We start from the raw sequence: 21253 nt of genomic DNA on the forward strand, positions 1-21253 counted from the left end.
TGTTACAAAGCCAACTACAGGAATTAAGGCAACAAGCTAAAACCTTGACACAACTTTATTGAAGATTGTGTATAAATACACATGCACATTTCAAATGTAAACCCAAGTGAACTCAAGTGCAGCTAAACCTGGTAACCCCTTATCATGCAAGGATGCCTGATTTTTTTTCTTTTGTACAAAAGTCCTTTTATTTAGAAAAGAATTCCCTCCCTGACAAGAGAACAGGCAACACCACCTCACCATCTCCCTTGCCAACCTTTCCCCTCTTGCCAGGGTTTTAAATATACTGTTTCCTTATTAAATGCTTACATATAAATAAATAAACTTATCAAAAGCACTCACAGAGTGAACTCTTATGTACAGTACAGTATAAGTCCATCGGAGCAGTCTTGTTCTTGCTCATTTGGGAAGGGGGGGCAAGAGGCATGGGACGCTGCAAAAGGGTTGCCATCTGAAATCACTCCAAAGCTCAACCTCCTTTCCCCAAAAGCACCACAATACGCATGTCACCCCCTCTTGGCGAGGAACAGTCAGTCAAAGCAAGGTGAGAATCTGGCACAAACAAAAACCAAACGTGGCCCTATTGAGGAGGAGGGGGGAGGGGGGGCTGAGGCAATCACGTACATGTGGTCAGTGCGTATACATTCCTCCAACTACAGTAAGTGGCTGTGATATGACAAGCCGAGCTTTTTAAATCATGTTGACATTCGAGTGCGTATTAAAGGGGCCATGCAAAAGCGGGCAAAGGGAGCGCGTGAGATTAAGAGTTAAGGCTGAGCACACACACAAGATGGCGCCGACACACAGAAATGCATAGAGGGCTATTTAAGACACCGGCTGGACATGAAAACAAGGTCACAGCAAGAGCAGCAAACTAAAGCTCTGAAAAAGTTTGGCATTTAATTAAAAGGAACAAAATTCTAATGAGCATCCAGACTTGAGCTGTGCATCGTCTGCGCCAATGAAGGCAGATTCCTCCTGCGCACGAAAAGTCAAATCACATTCATCGCTAATTAACTGCAGTGTCTGGCAATAAGGGGGTGGAGGGGGGGGACAAACAATAAAACAAAGTGGATGGTTGATGATTGTGCAAGTTGACAACGCTTCAGCGCAGAATGACAACGCAGACTGTGCAGTGCTTCACTAAAGACTAAAAAGCAGAACTTTCTCTCGGATATAAAACGCTCACATGAGAAGTCACAAATTGCAAAACAAAAACGCAACAGGTCGCAAGGAAACAAACAGTGATTCAGAGGTCGCAAGGAAACAAACAGTGATTCAGCCACAGAGGAGGGCGCGGATGTTGCGGCGTACTGCCAAGGCCACGCCCACTTTGGCTCCATATGGCCAGCCCGGGAGGGCCGGATGGCGCCCGCTTGCCATGCTGCGCGTCCGTATGGCTTTGGATGGAAAGATTCCGATCTCTCTCTCTCTCTTCTATTGCTCGTGCCTGTCAGTTGGCGCTCATGGTAACATCTCGACTGGGCGGCTCCTCTTCGTCCGACTCGCTGTCCTTCTTACCGCGTCGGTTCTCGTTGAGGTCCTCGCTCGCGGCGGCGCCCCGAAGCGAGGAGGCGCCGCGTCTCCTGTCGTTCACCTCGTCGTCCTCAACTTCATCCTCCTCCTCGTCCTCTTCGTCTTCCTCCTCGCCCTCCTCCTCTTCCTCTTTATCCTCCTCTTTCTCGCGGTCCAGCGCAAAGTAGCCGGTGCCTTTGACGGTATCCTGGCGCTGGTAGAAGAGCACGTAGCCCGCTTTGGACTGCACATGAGCACAACGGAGCCATGAGGATGGAACTTTTGAGGTGCATTTCATCCTTTGCGCTTCCGAAACGGATCAAATCCAAACATGATTTCGTGCGATTTCTCTGCGCGCACATTAGTACACATCGACTGTGCTCAGCTTAAATGGGACTTAATGGCCTGGTTCGACAAGCATCATTTAGTTGGACGATGTGGTAACTTAAAACTTCCATTTCACTTTTGCGGAGCTAACATTTTTCACTGAGGTGGCAGATCCAACTTATATATGCGTCATGTACAGGCAATATTTGGATTTCATCAAGATCATTTAACATTGCATTTTGAATACGTTCCATTGGACGCCATTGGTCAACACTCACCACTATTTGATCTTCGTTGGCAGGCGACACGCTGCTGTCATCAAAGTTGTACCATTTTCCGTCATTTGCGTTCTTGGCGTAGGCGGTGTCTGAGCGGGAAGCAGATTATCGCACGATTAGATGCCGGAATGATAGAAGATCGACAGGTGCTTAAAGCGCTGGAATTTGGATGCGAATGCCTCACAATGAAACAAAGTGTCATGAGTGAAGCGCACATCTTATAACCTGCGTGATGACAGCGTGACTTGTTTAAGGAGCGACACTCACAGTGGCCTCCGCCCATGCCGCCGTAGTGGTTGGAAACCGCGATGAGGTCGTAACGACACGGTCCGCTGTTGGGGTTAATCAGAAACTCTGACATGTCCAGGTCACTGCAGGGATAACGTTACAAAAATGTCAACAGACTAGAACAAGAAACAGTAATATTTTTTGCTAGTCCCCAAATCGTGTTGTTGTGCGGGTTATTCTCTTTGTGTACCTGAGCGGGAAGTCGATAAGGGAGTCTAGTTTATCCCTCATGTAGCGACTGTAGGAGAACCTTTTCAAATGGACGACGAGAACCGGCGGCAGGGACCACAGGTCCAGCTTCTTTGTGGCCTGCTGGTGCTGCTTACAGTTGGGACAGTACCTGTGGACACGTGTCACATGCCATAATGACTAGCGGCTGTCACAGCTCAGTGCATCACAAACCTTTTAGAGTCAGATATGCTGGAGTATATGTAATAGTTCTACAGAAATATTTTTTTCCCAGATAAAAAAGTGAAAACTAAACAGTTCTTAAGAGAGTGGATGCAGGCCCATTCAACTTAAAAGTTAATTACAAATGAACTGTACTTTAGCAGTGAGGATATTAGGACGACCTAATCATTAGGTCCTCGAGGGCCACATATGGACACTCCTGACCAAATGTTTACCATGGGTCCTCGGCTCCCAGCTTCTCCTTTGTGGTGAACAGCTCAATGCAGTCTTTGAGCTTGAAGTAGGCCTTTTTCTGGGGCTTGTATTCCATGCTTTCATGCTTCTCAAAGTCCTGGAGAAAAGTCCCATTTGTGTGCAAGACTTCACATAAAAGAAGAGTTCCATCCGAGATGCGGCCTTTACCTCAACAACCGTGTCGTCAAAGTACTTTTTCTTAATCTCGGGATCCCAATCCAAAGAGAGATAAGACCGGTCTGGAAGAGAATGACAGACTCAAAAGGGAAATCGAGGGGAATGTTAATTAAAGTCCCGCTACATTCAACGCCCTACCATTGAGCCGCAAGTGTCCCTCATCGAAGCGGATCTGCCTGGTGTCCTCCTTAATGAGCAAGAAGTCCGTTTTTCCCATGTTATTGAGCTGGAATGTGAAAAGTCTCTTTTTGCTGTGCCCGCTGCTGCTCTGCTGGCCTTTACTAGAGTTCTGCGGGGCAACCACGCAGTTTTCCAGCTCGTTGTCGGCGCCCACAGAGTCCTCGGACTGGCTGTTGTCATTTTCCGAGGACAGCTCTTGATCCTGACTAGACTCGTCATCCTGCTCATCGGTCTCCATCTCACCTTAAGTTTTGAAAAATAACTCATTCAATGCCATTGACATATACACACACACACACACACACACACACACACACGTAAAGTGTTTCAGTGAAAAATCACTTACTAGGTGAGCCCTCTTCCAATAAGCCATTGGTAGCATTGCCGTTTACAGTGTGCTGTTTGGTTGACTGTGTCTCTTCACAGTCGTCCTCATTTTCCACTACAGTGGATCTCACAAAGCGGCTGCAAACACAAACCGCTTTCATTCACAGCATCAACAACATAGTAACTTGACAAGTTTGTTTTTTTGATCTTTGCTTAGAGGCAATGAGAAAATGTTAACAATATGCGGTGAGACTTAACCCAAAGGCGTATAAACACACCCAAGGCGTAGTAGTAGCATGTTGTAGAGTTTGTCCTCATTCAGCGTCCTTGGCACAGCGATGAGGAAAGGCTGTCCAAACAGCGGTGTGCTGGTCTGATTGTACCCTGTCTGTTTGTACTTTTCTTTCAAGTGCACCGGAATCACAACGTGGTCTGTGTCCTCCACTCGATTCACTGCGACCTCAAACCTACGGAGGGTTCATTTTGCGTAATTGACCTTCGTGGAGCAAAGACAACCTAAGTGGTATATTACAAAGTTCGAGCATTTAACACTCACACGTAGATATCATCTCTCTCCATGATGTTGCTGAGATTGTCATTGGTGGCAAAGATCCGGTGGAAACGGTGGCCGTAGATGTCTGTTACAATCATCTGGGGAGGATTGAGATTTAGGAATGGGATTTAAAAGTCCACTGTCATTTATTTGCCAGCAACATTATGCAAAAAAAAGAAGAAAAAAAAAAAAAGACTGCATGGAGTGGCCCAAGGGCAGAATCTATTAGAACTTTTGTCCAGATCCAGGACTTTCTTCCACTTTTTATAACACCAAGATGACAAGGCAGTTTTTTTCCTTCAACAAAAATTCAGGCGAATGTAAAGAGTGTATGCTATTAAAATGTACCTTGTGGTGCTTAGAAGGGAAATTGTAATTATGACAAATCATTATCAAGAGCTGTTTTAAACTTGCAGCTACTACAAGTAGCCAAACAAAAAGCATGTTTAGGTGCTGTTTTTATTGGTAAACCATATACTGTACATGTATTCTTCTCAATACCACAAGTACACTAAGGTTTGCACTTTGGTGCCAAATTAAGATGATGAATCCTTGGCAGAGATATGTGCTCCACTGAGAGCCTTTCTGGTTCACTGACAAAAAGGACAAAAAAAAAAAAAAAAACCCATCTAATGTGCGACTGAGTCTATATGATCAAGGACACTTTAAATGATTAAATGTCTATACTGGGCTGTGCGGCGGTGAGAAAGGTCAGCGTTTTAATACGACAGCTCTTAAGAGATGGAGCTTTGTTATTGGAATAACTGTACCTTCTCAGCAGGCACCCCAGATAAAATGGAGAGGGAGGTACACAGATCAGAGATGCAGCCCACCTTTGGCACTGTCAGTTTGTACTGAAAAAGAAATAAAAACAACAACAAAACACATGTAAAGCCATGCTGAGAGGGTGGAGAATACTTTTCCTGATGCGGCTGGTTACCTGTGTGGGTTTGGCCAGAGGATCCAGTCGGACTAGATAAACCTCCAGTGTGCGCTCCTTCTTCATGGGAAGCGGCAGCGTCAAGTAACAGAAAGGATCAAAAGTCACAGAGACCTTGGAGCACACAGGACACACCAAAGTGGACTTAAAAAGGCCGTGAAAGATGTCCACGATTATGGAGTCGTTCCTCTTGATGTGGTTCTCCCAAGCCTCCTCGGCCACCACCTGCAAAGAAATAATCATTTTAGAGGTGCACCTATTAAACAATATATAAAGAATGCCTTGTGACTACAATTGATTGTTAATCCGCAAAATCAGATTAATCAATTAGTTCTTTAATGGGGGTACAAGTATGCTTGGGGATATGTGAAGGAACCTCAGTGGGTGTGTGACATAAAAAAAAGGTTTCTGCAGATATCAGTAAATATAATTTAATGCCATGATAGGTAGAGTATTATTTCTTTCAAATTAGGAGTAAATTAACTGTAACATTGGCTACAGATGCGAGTTATCATTAGTGATGCAAATTTAAAACAGATTACGGCACATGATCTATCTGCTGGAGTTGCGGGATGAAATACAGATACCACTACAAATACTGTTCAAACTTTATTTGCGGGCCCACCTTATCCGGTCGACCGTTGGCATCTTTGAGCTGGATGTACGGCTTCTTCCTAATGCGGTTCAAGTCCTCGTGAAGACCGTCCAGGAGAAAGGCAAGCAGCTCATGAGAATCTTGCTGCTGGTAGCCTGAGAATTGAGGGGCAAAGCGGCCCACTTGCGTCTGTAATGAGGTTGCGAAAACACAGAGTAACTCACAACACAAAGAAAACAAGGAAGCTTGTTGCTGGTTTTTGGCGGGTTGGTGTTGAACCTTAAAAGGCCTTGGTGTAACATAGCTGTATTTGCAGGACCACAGTTGCTTTATAAGCTCAGCGTAGGCTCTGGCAATCTCTCCCTTCATGCCCAGTGGGTTATCCTTGTTCAGCTCACTCATGTATTTGTCTTTGACAAAGTAGTCCGTCAGGGGAGGAATATTACTTAAACACTGACAGGGACACGAGAAAGGACAAAGATAATCACTAAGTGGATGGGCTTCATTTGCATTTCAAGTGTCCCGGTCTCCTTTTTGGAGCCTCATCCGGTTTCAATATGCCGAATTAAAGTGTGTCCTTGTGGGATGCGCTGTTACCTGCACAGCCGAGTTCATGAAGCACGTGTTGCCAAGGTTGGACAATCCACATAGGCCCGTATGCTCACTTTGTTGACTCTGCCCCGAGTAGTCGTAGCTGTTACTGTAGGAGTGGTACGATGGGAGGCTGAAGCTTGAATTCTTCACACTACAATAAACAAAAGAAACATGTCTGGTTGTCTAAAGCAACACAATTTAAATATACAGTGTGCATGCATATATATATATATATATATATATATATATATATATATATATATATACACACACACACACACACACACACACACACACACACACACACACACACACACTAAACTAACCCTAATCCAGGGGCACTCGTACCCCATATGAGAACCACTGCACTAAAACAACCCCCACTCCCAACAAGCAGACCTATGCGAGTGTTGCGAGACAGCGCTGCTGGTTTGGGGCTCCCACTGATCGAGGGAGACGGCCGTAATGGCGGTGGAGGCGCTGGTCTCACAGTTGAGCATGCGGTGGTCCACCCTCCTGCTGTCCAGCTCTACCGCGTCAGACCTCAGGCACCACCAGCAACACAGGAGCATGACATCTCAGCCCCACCCTGGCCCACATGTCTAAATAAAACTGAATGAGCGAGTTAAGTCCGGGGAAAGCATATTCGGGCCCGGTGAAAGTGCCGCTCCATTCTCAGCTCAAATCTTCAAGGGAATCCAGCATCAGCCTTTGACAATCCACTTTGAATATTTATTCCCAAAGTCTACCATGGAGCAGCAATGAAAACAATTCCAAAACAACACTTCTGTCCTCTACCTGGCTGAGAACAAACTAGTCCCCAGACTTGTTATCATCCTCTCAACCTGTCCTATCCCATCCTATGGTCCGGTCTCCGGCACCTCCCTCTGGCCTGCCTGCTGCTGCTGCTGATCTACTGCTACCGGCGGATATTTATAGCAGCGACAAGGATGCTCAAGTGTAGCGCTACCAAAGCTAGAGGTGCACAGAGAAAGAGAACGAGCAAACGCGAAAAGATGGGCGGAGGAGGGGCGGACAGTACGAGGCAGTGAGGGTTGGGGAGGGAGGAAGAAGCCAATCAACTGCAACCAGCTGAGGCTGCAGTATTCACAAGCCTAACTCCCCCTGTAAATGCACATTGATGCATGTTCTTACAATCTATTGCGTTCACTCCCCTCTGAGGTCAAAGCCACACTTTGGCACCGCTTCTGTAATGCTCTTTGATATGCCGTGGTTGTCTCATGAGGGCTTTTAAAGGAAAGGGGCAGAGCGGGTTGAATAAATTAACAACAACCTGAAGAAAGTGTCTTTTATGGCACTGGTCTTCGGCCATATGTGACGAGGACAAGTAGGTAAAGAGTACTCTGAAGGTCACTTGACTGGCAGAGAAGAGTGCAGGATAGTGAGGAGTTGCAGAAATGACAGCATTGCCACCAAAAGTGAAGAGTGGAGGGGGGGACGCGCATTACGTAATGCCATTACGTATGACAAAAAAGGGACACATGCATAATTTAGAAGGAACAACGATGCTAGAGAAGAGCGTCTCCCGAGGAAGCTCTACACTCTCAAACTCAGAAGCCAAGAAAAGATATGACTGATATCAATGAATATGCTGCATGGTTGTGAAATGTAAACATGAACCCATTTGGCATAAAGCTTGCAGCCTTTTGGTATCCCCTGTGCCCTCCGTGTCTGATTTATCAAATGCATGTGACGACTAACAACACGCATCCATAAAGAACTTAATATAGTACTGTAAAGACATGCAAAGTACTGTAAAGACATGCAACATTTTGTAAAGGCGTCGTAAATTGCTCCTGATTTCAAAAGAAAACTGTACTGTTCTAATAAGGAAATTGGATATATATATATATCAATATAGTGGAATAAGATTTCCTTATTATACCCTGATTATACCCCTGTCCCAAGAGCAATCTGAACTTTTCTGAACCTGCATTCTGCATTTCCTTCAAGCAGAACATACGGAACATTTTACCAAACCCTTCGAGTTATTATGCATCCTTGGGTCATTTGAAAAAGTGCTACATACATTCATTATAAAAAGTTTGTGCACCCCTGATCAGTAATTATTGCACTCTCTCTGTAAATTCAATAAACTTAATTTCACTTCCTAAATATCACAGTGTTTGTCTGCTATATGGTCTATTTAACCGAAATTTCAAGCAATAATTTATAAAGGAAAATCTTGGAAATGATCAGGGTTGCCCAAACCTTTTCCATATGAATGTAAATCTTTGCTGTCCACAAATTGTACTTTCTCCCTGAACTAGTAATGCATTTTATGAAACAAAAACCCAGTTTAGGAAGACACGTGCTTTTTAATATTGAGGGAGGTTTGTGTTGATTGTTGCTTGGAATAAGTAGCAAGGTGTCTCTCTGTAATGTATCGTGATATTGAGTGGCATGAGGATGAATGAAATAATAAAAGGGCTTATAGTCAAAGGCTGCGCCCACAAACTACATACGTGCGAGTAAATGCACATTGGCGAAATCAAGATTGTATCACGCTGGATGCAGGCTATTAACTGTCACTGATGTAATGATGACAAAGCTGCCGGGAGGCCGCTCGCTGAGAGCACTGCTGCCAGGAGATTCCAAAGAAATCAATAACATTTTGCTGTTCCGTCACCTCCCACAATTGAAACTGCATCGTTGGCCATTTTCTTTCAGCCCCGAATCCATAGCCAGAGATAGGCGCAACTTGAGGAAGATTAGAATTTGGGTATTAATTTTGCAAAAATGATCATCTCTGGCTGTGGACAGCCACACGTCTGCCCCTTACGCTATGACTAATTCTTACTTCCTGCTGTTGAAGCTGCTGTTATGATTGTTTGTGAGAGATGAAGAAGAGATCTTTGGCAAAGCAGAGAGATTGGAAGCACCAGATGACCTTCAAAAAGATACAGAATAGATCATGAGTTAGCGGACGGGAAACAAAGCCGCAGAAAGGTGCCGGAGAAATAAAACTTAAATGAATCAAAATGAAGTGGGTAGGTGTCAGCAATGACAAATTAAGCAGAACAGGTCATAGGAAGAGAATGAGTGAGGAGCTAGAGGGACTAGAAGATCGTATAAAGTACCTAATCTAGTTGGGATTCTATCATGCCTTACAGTAAACTGCAATCTCAGTGCTGATTATACTATGTAAACTAATTTAAGTTCTTCCTTTGGGTCCGCAAGCAGAAATAGAAGCCAGTATTGCTCTTACTTGGATGCGTCTGATCCTCGGGGCCAGGAGCCATCTTCATTCTTCTGCTCTATTACGAGAACCTGCAAGACACGTCGCAATAAACAATGCTGAGACAATGGAAGGGGAGGGAAAAGATGTCTGAAGAATGAACATTTGTCATATTCTATCATTCTACAACAAAAACTTTCAGTTGGACGTCAATGCAAATGCAGGGCGGGCTAGCTGACAAGGGTGATTACAATTCGCATACATCTCCATACTTTTACAATGCTACAAAATTCAAACCAAATTGTTGTGAGGCCTAAAATACACTTCACGCTGACAAATGACAAATATTTGTGCGTAATGAGCAAAAAAGGTCAGTACCTGTCCTTGGTAGAGGCCAGCATCTTGGATCGTGCTGTCGGGCTTGTTGAGAGGTTCAAAGGTGTTGGTCATGTACCGGTTCCAAAGTCTTGTTTCCTTCTCATCAGGGATGCTGAAGAGTTTTCGCATTTCCTTTTCTATTAGGTCTGCAATAAAGCAGAGCAAATTATTTAAAAGGAAGTTAATAGGCAGTTTTTGCATCTAACTGGCTTTGCACCTGATTTTTTTTCTGTATATCATAGAGATGCAACACTTCCTCGATTACTGTATTAATCGACTACTGTATTATATCCGAGCGGTTGAAACTAAGTTGTAGGTGGATGTTTTTTCTTTGTGACTTACCGATCGTGTCGGCCTTGCTAAAGCGCCTGATGATCACGTTGTCCATGTTGCTATCCTCACATAACTTCAGCTCAGTAAGGTACACCTCCACCTTGTAGTGTTTCACAAACATACCTTGCTCCACCACCTTGCAAAGATATATGACACAGGACAATTACTATAAGCAAACTTTGAAGAGGAACCCAAGCCAAACTTAACATATACATTTTTATTACACTAATATATTATACGCAGCCCCACTAGGCCACACAGGGCATTCTGAATAATGTTGTGGAACATATGAATTAAGCAGCAAAATCCACCTATTTTTAATCACCTCGGTGGGCGTGACCTCGGTTTCTCAGAGCTAAGTTAACAACCAATCACGGTTCAGCTTTTAAGGCTCAAGGGTTGAGAATATTTGAATGCATGTTGTGTGAGCTTGACATTGACAGTTAATGTTCTGAAGGTATTTCTCTTAGGTAACAGCTTGTGTCATGGCTACCACTCGGCTGACTGAAGCACAGGCCTAAATTAGCAGCACCTTGTGGAAACAGCTGAGGGGTCCTAGCCTATTTATTTCAACACTACACAACTACGATACACACACACCCATATGCACTTAAAGTCATATTCCCAAAGTACCAATTCAACAAATGTCTAGCAGAATTTCAACAGCCGTGCACGCCAGTTCATATCCACCCCCAACCCTCTGGTCCCTACACCAAATATTCAGACTCTCAGCTGGCCCGATATTAGACTGTCCGTGAGCTTGGAGGAGAAAAAAAAAAAAAAAAAATCACTGTTTAGAAGAATTCCTCAAATCACCGCCGAGCCAAAAGCTTTCATCCCTCCCACCTCCCTTCCCCGGTGACGCCACCCGTACTCAGTATGACCTCAGCGGGCCTCGCTGCGCTTAAGATAAAGCAAGGACAATCAAGCCGCCGGCACTCGCGAGAGAATGAACAACTGGAGTCTGTGTGTGACCCCTACCCCCTAAAACACGAAAACCGGGATGGTGACACCACGGAAGACGCACGAGATGAATTAAAAAGCGTGATGAACCTCCTGCATGCTGTGCCTCGTAGCTCGCTCCATGTAGCTTTTCAGTCATCCAGAACGGTGCCTGAAAATAGAAACCCTTCGGCCACCCGATACGTTCCAGCGCATACATGGCAAAGTGGGTGGGGCAATAGACGAGGGAAGGAAGAGAGGGGAGGAGAACACATAGGCAGCCATGATAGCGTGACTAGCTAAATGTACAGGTGGCGTCTGACAATAGCAAAGTTGTTAATTCGACCGACATAAACTAGTAAACAACTGCCATTGGTCCCATAAATAAAATAATAGTATCATCGCAGCACTTTTGTTTTAAGAGGACAATAAACAAGACTGCAGTCAGGTCATTTGATTTACTAGATAACGTGCACAATTCTGTATACTCTCAAGAGGGGGATATTATTTCTCAACAGTTGAACACAATTCCGCCAAGTCATACCTCACGTGCAATCGGCTCTTGGCCCTCCTTTAGCCCGTACCAGCTGACCAGCTTATTCCAGCCGTCTGTAGGGACTAAAATGTAGTCCAGCTCATCAATGAGATGCTCCTTGATTGCCAGAGCATCCCCATCTAGAGGTCAGGAGTCAGTGAATGAGAGACAGGTATGCAAAAAGGCCCGATGAACACAACAAACATGGGGGATACAAAGCAACCCCACAATGAACGCAAAACACAAAGAAGAAGGTATGCCACAGAGAATTCTATGAACCTTGCAAAAAAAGAGCCGGTTAACAATGCTGTTTGTGTTTCTCTGAGCTGTTTGTTGCGAGCTGCCAGAACTATTCTAATTCTTAGGTCGTTAATTCAGTGTCTAAGGATGCAGGCGACCAACTTACCACGGAGAAGACCGGCGTTGTCAACAGGTCCAGGGTAGATGTTCTGGTCACCCATTTGATAATTGTCCCAACTATCAAATCCCACATATTTCTTCCACTGTTTGAACCAGTGAGTGGCTACTAGGTACCTGCAATGATGACAGTAGTAAATAAATGAATACGAATACAAAGTTTGTCTATTTTAGACATGCTTTAAACATGGAAGGTTAGATGTCTGCACCAGAAAGGCAACCTAACTTTTTCAGAGGTAAACAATATAGTCTCTTGCAGGAAGCCACTTTGTTCATTTTCTGTTGCCAAAACTGATTTTATTGTTTTGGTGGTTCAATTCAAGATAAGCCAAATATATTGGGGATGAAATTTTCCCACATCTCAACTTTGATATTATCATCTGAAAGTGGCCAGCTCCGAGTGGTTATCATTTCAGCAAAGGCTATTTGAAGATGCAGTAGTAAACACTCAACTATTCTTGTACTAAAATACAAAAGCTTTAGACTTCAAGTAGATGATGGTATGCATCATCTATGTGGCATAATCAACTTGGGAAAGGCATATTTTGAAAATGAGGTAATAAAACGAGGTCGAGGGGCGGGAAAAGTTATTATAACCAAATTGTTCAGGTTTGAACATGCAAATAACAAATTGTTTTTAGCAAGACCTTTTGATTTTAGGCATATCTTTACCATACTTCACTAAACTTTGTATTTAATAGCGAGTTGAGAGGAGTTTGCTCAAAACGTAGCCAGCTGGCTCAGTGATTTTTAACAGGTGTTCTTTTTTCCGACTCCGCCCTAAACAATTCGACAGACGAACCCAGTGACAGCTTCGGTATTAGCCATTAGCTTGGCCACATCAAAATCAATAAACCGGGCGTCGCACAGTCATGTCATGAATTAAAAAGCAGTTAACTACGCTGGGACGGACAGAGAGAGAAACTCGCGAAAGACGCAAGTTAAATGTCAGCAAGTCAGCTAAGGGTAGTTGACATACATGAAGCTGACAGCTAACCTTAAGCTAACTGCTAACTGTCAACACGGCCCCGCATTCGCCACTTTTCTCCTCCATTTCGACGTCGACAGGCACGGCCGAGCCCAGCGGCGCGCAGATAGCGCTTTGAAAATAACTAGAAGCCAGCTCTTACCAAGTGTCGCCCTTTTTTAGGGGCGTTTTCATTAGTGCCGCGATCTCTCCTCTGTCGGTTTCCAGTTCGGCCGCTCCTCCTTCCGCCATCTTTCCTCAGTCATGCCGCGGTGCATGACGGGGGGGGAAACGCTGTGGAGGCGTTCCTGAGGTACGCTACAGTGACGCAATCATTTGCAGCCAATCAGGGAAGAGTAACGGCATCTTTCCAAAAGCGCCGACGTCATAGCCGAGCTTGTGTCATTTCTTTTTTAAAATTATGACAAGTGTTTATGTTGTAATGTTTTTACTCATGAGTCATTTCACGCTCGTTACAAATATAGAATTGCAGATTTGTTAAGAATGTTTGTTATAAGTGTGTCTGTTCACAATGTTTTACATCTGCATCCTTTCCCTTGTTATTTTTTCAAATATAGGCAAACTTTCTGGATTCTTACATTAAAATTAAGGCGTATGTAATAAGCATGAATGCACTCTGTTGTCAAATTGTTTTTATTTCCCTAAAATTCAGAACTGTTCTGAAATGTCTTCCAGTATTACTTCCTCTATATATTTTATGCAAAAGTAGCTTGTGACAACTAAAGTCAATTCGATTTTTTTCTTATTTTACATTAATATGTTCTATGATGGAAACTGAATTAAGCAGCGAAATCCACCCGTTCTTCAACCATCATGGTCAGGAGGAGGTAGCCATTTTTCCCTTTGCTGTCAACTGAAAATGACGTGGAGTCTCAGAGCTCAGGTAACGACCAATCAGTTCTCAGTTTGAAAATGTCACATGACCAAACTCAGAAAACAGGTGTCCCATGATTGGTTGTTACCTGAGCAACTACAATGACATTTTTGGTCAACAGCAAGTGGCAAAATGGCCGCCCTCTAAGATGGGCGAAATCAAACAGGTGGATTTTGTGTTAAGACCAGTAGCTGTTTAAAAAAAAAAAGAAAAAAAGTTAGTAGTTTAGTTCTAGTCCCTTTAAAAAAGTTAAATGTGTCCAGATGATTAAAAAAGACAAAGCTAGGGATTTTACATGTTTATTTAAAAAGAGACTTTTCTTTGTACAGACAAAATTGTTACATTATAAAATAAGAGACTACATGGACATATGAGTGATATAACAATGAGCACAGTAATTTTGTTGACATTGCATATTTCCATCAAATTTCATAAAATAAAATTGCATACTCTGAAATAACAGTAAAATCACTTATGATAGTACAATATTATGATACAAAAAGGGTTTTGGAGCCACATGGAGCTATTGGCTACAGAGAGTTGGCTGCATTCACAAGAGCGCTATTAGTGATTGTGCTGTCTTTAATTCTAGTCGGCTCTTAAAATCGACCCAAAATCCAACTGCGTAGCTCCACAGGTGCCTCATAAGTTTGAATCTTGCTCCAACACAGGATGGTAGCCATTTTTATTCCTGCTGGTGTCTTCCTCTGGAGCAAAAATTGCAAGCAACCTCTCTTGCTCTCTCTTTGTTTTGGGCAAGTCCTCAGATGGCGTGATGAGAACCTGGATGCGCTTTAAGAAAACATAAAATGGGTTCTTGTGTTTGAGAACTGCTTCTGCGTACATATTGTAATAAATTCAAGAAAACACCATGCATTACCTCCCGGATTGTTCCCTGTGTGGTGCTGATCTTATACGCCATCCACATGGGGATGCAGACCATGGAGGAGAGAGCCAGCAGCCAGCCAATCGCATAACCCCACCATGGATACACATACTCATTGTTGTATTTTAGGGGAGTGTATTTAATGAGGGAAAAGGCAAAAGTGCCCTGGGGGATACAATTAATAAAACTCATAAGCTACCACTAATTCAGTTCAAGTGTGCAGAAAAGCATATTTTTTCCCATATGGTTGCAACTCACAATACACGTGGCTGGGGTGAAGAACATCCAGCAGTACTTGATGTAAGGCCCAGGACGGTAGCCAATCATGTCTTCAATGTTGTCATAAAAGCGGTCCGCACCTGTAGAAACGCATTTTGTTTTTAATTTAGGGAGGGGGGGGGGTTGAAATCCCAAGACTCTTTTCATTGGATGGAATTTACCATAGACCCACGCAATGCAGACGGTCTCAAAGAGGCCCATAAAAAGAAGACACATGCCGCTAGCAGCGTAGTAATCAAACAGCTGAAAGACATACATGCCACCCTGTAGGAAACAAGACAAATGTTGCCATCATTTTGGTCTCATGTAAGTTGTGTTCAGGATCATTTCCTTTCATTAGATTCTATTGCTAAATTGATATTGCAATATTATTGGCGTGCTTAAAAAAGTGGGTGGGCGGGCTACCTCCATAAGCATGATGAGGCCCACAAGGAAGGAGAGGAAGACCAAAACAAGCAGGAAAAGCTCTCGGCGGTTTTTACGGCGGAAGGTCGCGGGGTACATGTCGACAATGGCTGTCACGAGGCTTTCCACGCACACAAACTAAAAAACAGGGTCACTGAATTCATTACTGTTATTCATTCATTTACGGGGCAGCGTCTTATCACCTCACCTGACTGTCTAACCCAAGGAAAACAATCATGATGAAGAAGAGGGCAGCCCACAAGGGCGAGAAAGGCATCATGGACACAGCACGTGGGTAAGCAATGAAGGCTAAACCAGGGCCTGTAATGGACAACAGACAAATATCACGGAGAGTACGCCAGAAGGATAGTCCCCATTTTTAGTAGTAAAATGTATTATTTTGTCTAATTCATTTGCCGACTAAATTATTTTTCATGTACAATTAGTACGTACATTTAAAAACACATTTACTAACTTGCTGTCAAGACTCAGGTATTGCCCAATCACAGCTCAGATTGTGAATGTCATAGACCAACAGATGAGCTGTGATTGGTCATAACGTACAGGCGATAACATTTTAGCAAAATGCGTTTTTAAAGATTCACTGTCCATGAAAAATCAATCAGATTAATTATGGTCAAAATATATTTTAGATTTTTACTCCTTAAAACTACTAAGTAAATTGATTTTCCCTTTAAAAACACAAAAACGAAATCAATTGTATTGAAGGCTCAGGTACCAGCCAATCACGGCCCGCTTGTATTCTGGGTTTGGTCATGTGAGATTGAACTGAGCCGTGATTGGTTGTTACAGCAGCCCTGATGACACGTGATGGAAAATGTGTTTTTAAAAGTATTAATTGAACATGAACAAAAAAATAATAATCAAATTGACAAATATGAATGTTTTACCCATGAAAATTACTAAATACGTATTTAAAAAGTGTGTTTTGATCAATTTTGTGTATTTACTTAGGAATAAAAATTGATAAAAGTAATTATAAATCACCTAATATTGATGTATTGATTAATACATTAACTTAATGATCTGCTGTTACTCTTGGTCTAATTTACCTGACAACAGTCAAGTAAGGGGATGTTTTTTTTTTCCCCTATGTAAAGTACTGGTCTCTCTATCATGGACTTTCACCTACCGCAGGTGAGTTGTGCTAATCAGGGGATTCATTGTAATACGATCCATCCTCACCAGATTCAGCTACCTCTGAGATGGGAACATTCTGCTCATAAGACATGAAGCCCAGAATGGAGAAGATTGCAAATCCGGCAACAAAACTGGTGCCACTGTTCAGAAAGCACAACGCCAGGCAATCTCTGCAACAGATACGCTTTAGTTACTTTTGCATACCAGATGTTCAGAATTAATTGGAAAAATCTCACCTGTAGCAGTTGTTGTTGTATTTGTTATAGCTGCCGAGAGCTGTCAAAGAGCCTAAGCAAATAGCATAGGAGAAGAAGATTTGGGTCCCAGCATCCATCCATACCTTCAAAGTGAGGATGGGTATCAATGTGAAAGTAGACAAAGCATACAAAAGCAAGGGGCAAGCAAAGTTCATAAAATTCAGAGAATTCCCTTTCGTAATCATTGACTATTGCAGTGAGATCATGTGAAGCATCTGACTTATTTCCTTGTAAATTTCGAAACCAAAATATAGGAGTTTCCTTGAACTTTGATTTCTAAACAGGCAAAATTTGGAGTCCTGTCTGCAGCTTGCTCTCCTGTTTACAGTCGCAGTGTTATCCTGGCCCAGAATTTCGTCCTCATCAGATGGACGCAGCAGGCTCCTCTAGCAAAGAACCACGGGGAACCTGCATCTGGTGCACCCTCACCAGCAGGGGGCACAACACCAAAAGGCTCTCATTTGAGATTTTGTACTCATGCGTAATATTGACACAAAACATTTATATATCATCATTGACCAATAGGGTGGCCCAAACCCATGTTTTCCTTTATTCTAGTGGTTCTAAAGCTTTTATTCAACAATGGATTTGAACCAGTGCTGTGACGTCTGTTTATTTATTTATTTATTTGATTTACTTTAGAAATACATTTGTGGTGGTATTTCTAAGCAACTCCAATGATGTTGTTTGATTTGTGGTTCCCCCAGGAATTTTGTAATCAATGGTGCATTGTTTTGCAAAGGAGTCACCAAAAATAAGTTATTTTATGTTCCATTTAATTTGCTCTTAATTTGTACAGAAAAACATACTGTTCCTGCATTGAAGCAATAAGTTCGATTTGATGATACCTGCAGAAACCCTTTTGAGTACTCACATGGGTATTTTTCCTTTAGCATTTCTGTACTGTAAAATTACGGAGTTAAAATTGGATGAGAACATAAAAACGAGCATTACTGAAAAACAATTTACAATGTGTTTTAAACTAACATAAATGACAACTATAAAGATGTGGACACTTCATTTTATAAATATGTAGGTATGTGAATGCATATATTTATATGGGTCTATGTATTCTATAAAGTAGCGATGTCAATAATGAATGGCTGTACCTAATCTTTGAATCTTCAAAATTGCATAGATCAGTCATGAATGTTCTTATGGATTTGTGAATTACTATGATGTAAAACAAACCTTTTATCCAATTGTGCTGTTTTTATTCCCGTCACTTTAATGTATGTAGATCAAATGTGGGATTTTAGTACCTGTGGGTCTGCCAGACGTCCCAAATCAGGGTAGAGGTAAAACTGAATCCCGATCCCTGCACCAGGTAGGGTGAGTCCTCTCACCAGCAGCACAATCAGCATCAGATAGGGAAAGGTTGCGGTGAAGTAAACCACCTAAATGTCCGCAAAAAATACAAATTCAGTATAAAATCAAGACTAATTGCGACTGTGTGTCTACATATTGCTCAAAAACGAGACACACTTGCCACCTACCTTTCCTGTGGATTTAACCCCCTTCCAGATGCAGAAGTAACACATGACCCAGGCAATGAAGAGACACAGGGCCAAATCCCAGTTGAGTGAGCCCATGTGATCGATGCCCGGCGAGATCCTCAGCGCTCGCCTCCTACCGAGACAGAAAGGGAAGTGAACTCTAGAACCGTCACTCAGCACAGGTTGCCTGTCGCAACTTGACAACTTACTCCCAGAATTCCATAACCGGAGAAGTGGCATTGGAGGAAATGGTTTGGTTGATGGAGGTGTTTCTCCTCTGAAACTCCACGCAGTTCTCTGGACAATACAATGTAAATAAAGGGATAGAAATTAAAACATGCCTTTTTCATCGGATGTCAGATTCATTGTTGGAACACAATGAGATCATCGTTTTACCTGTGTTCCACGAGTTATTGCAGGAAGACCAAGGAAGATCCCAGGAGAAGGAGAATGACAGATAGAACATCCCCCAAGCCAAGACCACGATGTAGTAGAAGTTCAACAGGGTCACGATCACTTGTGTGCCATAGCCAAGACCTGAAGAATACGTATATCCATTAAAAAATGAAAAAAAAAAAAAAAAAAAAAAATATATATATATATATATATATATATATATATATATATATATATATATATATAATATTTTATACCTGTATACATATTAATATTACTCATTTTTTAATTATTTTTTCTATTTTTATTCTTATTATATATTTGTTCATTCAAAATGAGTTTATGGCAGCTTATTAAAATGAGAAAGAGAATGCACATGGACTGTTAATAGACAATTACAAAGAGTTTAGGAAATCAATAAAGTAAAACTCCCTAAAATGACAGTGATTTTAGCTGAGTGGTAAAACTTTGTCATCATATGTATTCCATTTGCAAGCATTTAGGAACGAACACTTGGTGTGGTTTTGAATCTCAATGTATTTTGACGTTCTATAGTAATTTTTCGCCTTATAGTGTTTTATATGTCATGCTTTTTGTTAGATGTTTCTAGAATAATGGCCCAAATCGGGCCGAATTGACACCCCGGGGCTACAAAACGCCTAAAAGAACTTCTTCATCAAATGCATTGGGGGGATGGGGGTGTTCTTTACCTGGATATCAAAGCATTTATACTTCACTTGTTATTCAAATTAGGTGCAACTAAATGCTGCTTTACCCTGTTTTAAAAACTGACATCACAAGAATTTTTTTTTTTTTTAATTTCTCAATGTAGCATACAGTATCTACCTTCAAACAAGGGACTGATTTTTCTCCAGCATGTGATGCCTCCCTCGCTGGTGAACTGGCCCAGGGCCGTCTCCAGAAAGAAGACGGGAACTCCGCAGGCAAAAAGGAAAATAAGGTATGGGATGAGGAAGGCACCTAAGGAGCGGAGAAAGCAGACACTCATGTATTTTGGGGTTCCGTTTTAGAGCTTTTAAGTGAAAGTTAAGCTGGAAGGGTCTCCTTTCTCCTTAATGGGTGGCCCGAGATGTTTGGCGGCGCGCTCACATTTCCGCCTCTCCGCGGGGACAGCTGTTGCGAGCGAGGAGCAACAACAGCTGTGTGACCCTGCGAGGTCCTGACCTTTGACCCCGCCACCCCGCGGAGTCACAGTGAGAGTTAGGACACGCTGTTTCAAGACACCCCCTCCACCCGAAAAAAAAAAAAAAAGGTGAAACTTATCTCTTTAAAAGACATTGCATGCCAAGAAGAAAGGACCTCATTTACATCTCAACCAAACAGCAGGGGTCGTAAACAACCATTGTTTTGACAGTCTTCGTCTGCATGTGATAACAAAACATCGGGCTAGGAAAATTTACATGTTCCTAGGTTTGATTCCTCACCTCCTCCGTTCTTGTAGCAGAGGTACGGGAAGCGCCACATGTTGCCCAGGCCGATGATGGACCCGGCAACGGACAGGATGAATTCCACTTTGTTGCTCCACTGGCCCCTCTCCTCCATCTTGACCTCCGAAGGGGGCGGCGGCTCCCGTGGCTGGACGGCGGCGCCATTCTGGAGGCCCACCTTGGAAGCGTCACCTAAAGGGTCCGAGTCAAAAGTATTTTGGCTTTCATTCATGAAAAAGAAGTAACTGGGCGTCGGGGAGCTTACCTGTCATCGCACTTGTCCCTTGCGATGTGCCTCACGCTTGTGCTTGCCGCAGGTGGTTGACCAGTAAAGGCTCAAGCTTTAGAATTTAAGAACAGAGTGGGGGGAGAGGAGGAGGCGGGGGCTTGAAACGCTAAACTTAGGCCAGCCTCCACTGTCTTCGCTGTCATGTGGCCACTCAAGAGCAAAGTGCATCCCTTACACTTGACAGTCGAATTAATAGGGCCGGACTTAGGAGACCACCTGAGTTGTGTGCATCATTCGATATTGAAAACAAATTGGCTTGGACTGACACATGTTTTATTTCATGGAACTGTGACTCCATTATAACTTCTCTGCCATATTGTTTGCTGTGGTGTGAAATTAATAAATATAATGTAAATTAACAGACTCAAACGCTCTATTCTAAAGACAGATCAAATTCTATTCAGACATGACCAGTTCCCTGTCTTTGCTCTGAATCAGCAGATCTCAAACACCCCTGGGCACAATTTTATGTAAAATTTGAACAGCGTGCCTGCAATTATAATTTAATGCTCTAGAATGACGCAACAGGAATGGTACTAATCTTTTTTCAA

At 42.8% G+C, this 21253-nt stretch overlaps 2 protein-coding genes across 7 annotated transcripts; both read right to left on the bottom strand.

Annotated features, from left to right (window-relative positions):
* Positions 1 to 37: 37 nt before the first annotated feature.
* On the bottom strand, positions 38 to 13458 carry usp15 (ubiquitin specific peptidase 15). Of its 6 annotated transcripts, XM_088405973.1 has the most exons (22): positions 13354 to 13458; positions 12213 to 12340; positions 11816 to 11946; positions 10339 to 10465; positions 9997 to 10142; positions 9649 to 9710; positions 9241 to 9330; positions 6423 to 6570; positions 6105 to 6278; positions 5856 to 6014; positions 5231 to 5455; positions 5061 to 5144; positions 4294 to 4388; positions 4016 to 4204; positions 3757 to 3875; positions 3369 to 3653; positions 3222 to 3292; positions 3035 to 3150; positions 2599 to 2748; positions 2388 to 2491; positions 2121 to 2209; positions 38 to 1759 (listed from the first exon to the last, which is right to left on the bottom strand). In XM_088405973.1, the coding sequence occupies exons 1-22, from the start codon at positions 13440 to 13442 to the stop codon at positions 1454 to 1456; spliced, it is 3087 nt and encodes a 1028-aa protein (XP_088262099.1). In that variant the 5' UTR covers positions 13443 to 13458; the 3' UTR covers positions 38 to 1453. The 6 variants fall into 6 exon arrangements, 5 of the variants coding, with proteins under 5 accessions (XP_088262099.1, XP_088262101.1, XP_088262098.1 ...); XM_088405975.1 differs by lacking the exon at positions 9241 to 9330; XM_088405972.1 differs by having other exon boundaries at positions 5856 to 6278.
* A 910-nt stretch (positions 13459 to 14368) lies between these two features.
* LOC148405687 (sodium- and chloride-dependent GABA transporter 2-like) lies at positions 14369 to 20814 on the bottom strand. The gene is made up of 15 exons (XM_088405977.1): positions 20679 to 20814; positions 20411 to 20605; positions 19812 to 19946; positions 18966 to 19106; positions 18779 to 18866; positions 18570 to 18702; positions 18336 to 18470; positions 17053 to 17156; positions 16862 to 16986; positions 15864 to 15976; positions 15656 to 15793; positions 15412 to 15514; positions 15230 to 15330; positions 14966 to 15136; positions 14369 to 14877 (listed from the first exon to the last, which is right to left on the bottom strand). Exons 1-15 carry the CDS (start codon positions 20683 to 20685, stop codon positions 14728 to 14730), a joined length of 1839 nt encoding a protein of 612 aa, XP_088262103.1. The 5' UTR covers positions 20686 to 20814; the 3' UTR covers positions 14369 to 14727.
* Positions 20815 to 21253: the final 439 nt, after the last annotated feature.

Source organism: Hippichthys cyanospilos, chromosome 22 (assembly GCF_059441005.1).
Source record: "Hippichthys cyanospilos isolate Australia breed blue-spotted pipefish chromosome 22, RoL_Hcya_1.0, whole genome shotgun sequence".
Taxonomy (NCBI): Eukaryota; Metazoa; Chordata; class Actinopteri; order Syngnathiformes; family Syngnathidae; genus Hippichthys; species Hippichthys cyanospilos.